Consider the following 1406-nt stretch of genomic DNA (forward strand, 5'->3'; position numbering starts at 1 on the left):
TAGGTCTGTAGCTTTATTCTCACTTCATTTTTTATACTTTTTTTAAACTTCCCTCATAATTTAACAAATTATAATGAATTTTGTCTTTTTGCTTTTGTAGTTCACTATAAATGTCTTTTATTTATTTTTTTAAAGATTTTATTTATTGATTTGAGAGAGAGACAGTGAGAGAGAGCAGAAGGTCAGAGGGAGAAGCAGACTCCCCGTGGAGCTGAGAGCCTGATGCGTGGGACTTGATCCTGGTCCTCCAGGATGATGACGTGAGCCGAAGGCAATTGCTTAACCAACTGAGCCACCCAGGTACCTTATAATTCTTCCAACTTTATTGTTTCATGTTTTTTCAAAAGTATACTGGGCATATTAAAACTTAGATACACATGTACTGCATACATGCAAACACACATAGACACATATGTGTGTCTCTGTCTAGCCCTGTATTATTCTGCACCTTGCTATGCTTTTTTAAAACTTGTTTTGAGGTTTTTCAAACATATAGATGAGTATATAAGAAAGGAACAGTTAATAAACAGAACTATACATTAAAATGACCAGTAAAGTCTCTTTTTCGCCGCCATCCTGCTGTGTGCTGCGCGCTGTTAATTGACCATGTCTTCTCACAAGACTTTCAGGATCAAGCGATTCCTGGCCAAGAAACAAAAGCAGAATCGTCCCATTCCCCAGTGGATTCGGATGAAAACTGGTAATAAAATCAGGTACAACTCCAAGAGGAGGCACTGGAGGAGAACCAAGCTGGGTCTCTAAGGCATCCCACATCATGCGATGACATACCTAATTGGCACCACGTATTTAATTAAGCTACTTGAGGATCCTGTGTTCTATTCCATCACCCTGTAAACACCTTTCTGCCTGGCCAATAGATACCATTTATCAGCGAAAGATTTTTCTGTTACTATAGCTCTGCACCAGTGGGTTGGTTTGGTAATAAACGTGAGGCCTTTGAGCTGTTAAAAAATATATATATATATGACCAGTAAATGTATGAAAATACTCTCAATCTCATTAGTAATTAGGAAACTGCATGTTCAAACTAGAGTCAGAATGCATTTTACATCAATCAGCCTAAAACTTTAGAAGTCTGACAAGAAGAGCTGTGAAGCAATGGAATCCCCAAATACTGTTGATTTGAGTATAAGTGAGTACAACTACTTTGGACAACAAGTTGGCAGTATCCAATGTATTAATCAGCCATTGCCATAATAATGCTGCAGGGGAGGGGGAGGAAACCACCTTTCCAAGTCAGCAAAGATTTTTTTTTAAGATTTTTTTCCTTTTTTATTTGAGAGAGAGAGCAAGAGGAAGCAAGGGGAAGCAGACTCTGCACTTAGCTCAGAGCCTGATGAGGGAGGGATTCGATCTCAAGACCCTGAGACCATGACCTGAGCTGA

The 1406-nt window shown here is 39.0% G+C and overlaps 1 protein-coding gene across 1 annotated transcript; it reads left to right on the forward strand.

The window, feature by feature from the left end:
- Positions 1–563: 563 nt before the first annotated feature.
- On the forward strand, positions 564–966 carry LOC116585594 (60S ribosomal protein L39). The gene has a single exon (XM_032334942.1). The coding sequence runs from the start codon at positions 607–609 to the stop codon at positions 760–762; it is 156 nt and encodes a 51-aa protein (XP_032190833.1). The 5' UTR covers positions 564–606; the 3' UTR covers positions 763–966.
- Positions 967–1406: the final 440 nt, after the last annotated feature.

The sequence above is a fragment of the Mustela erminea genome, chromosome 3 (genome assembly GCF_009829155.1).
Source record: "Mustela erminea isolate mMusErm1 chromosome 3, mMusErm1.Pri, whole genome shotgun sequence".
In the NCBI taxonomy this organism is placed as follows: Eukaryota; Metazoa; Chordata; class Mammalia; order Carnivora; family Mustelidae; genus Mustela; species Mustela erminea.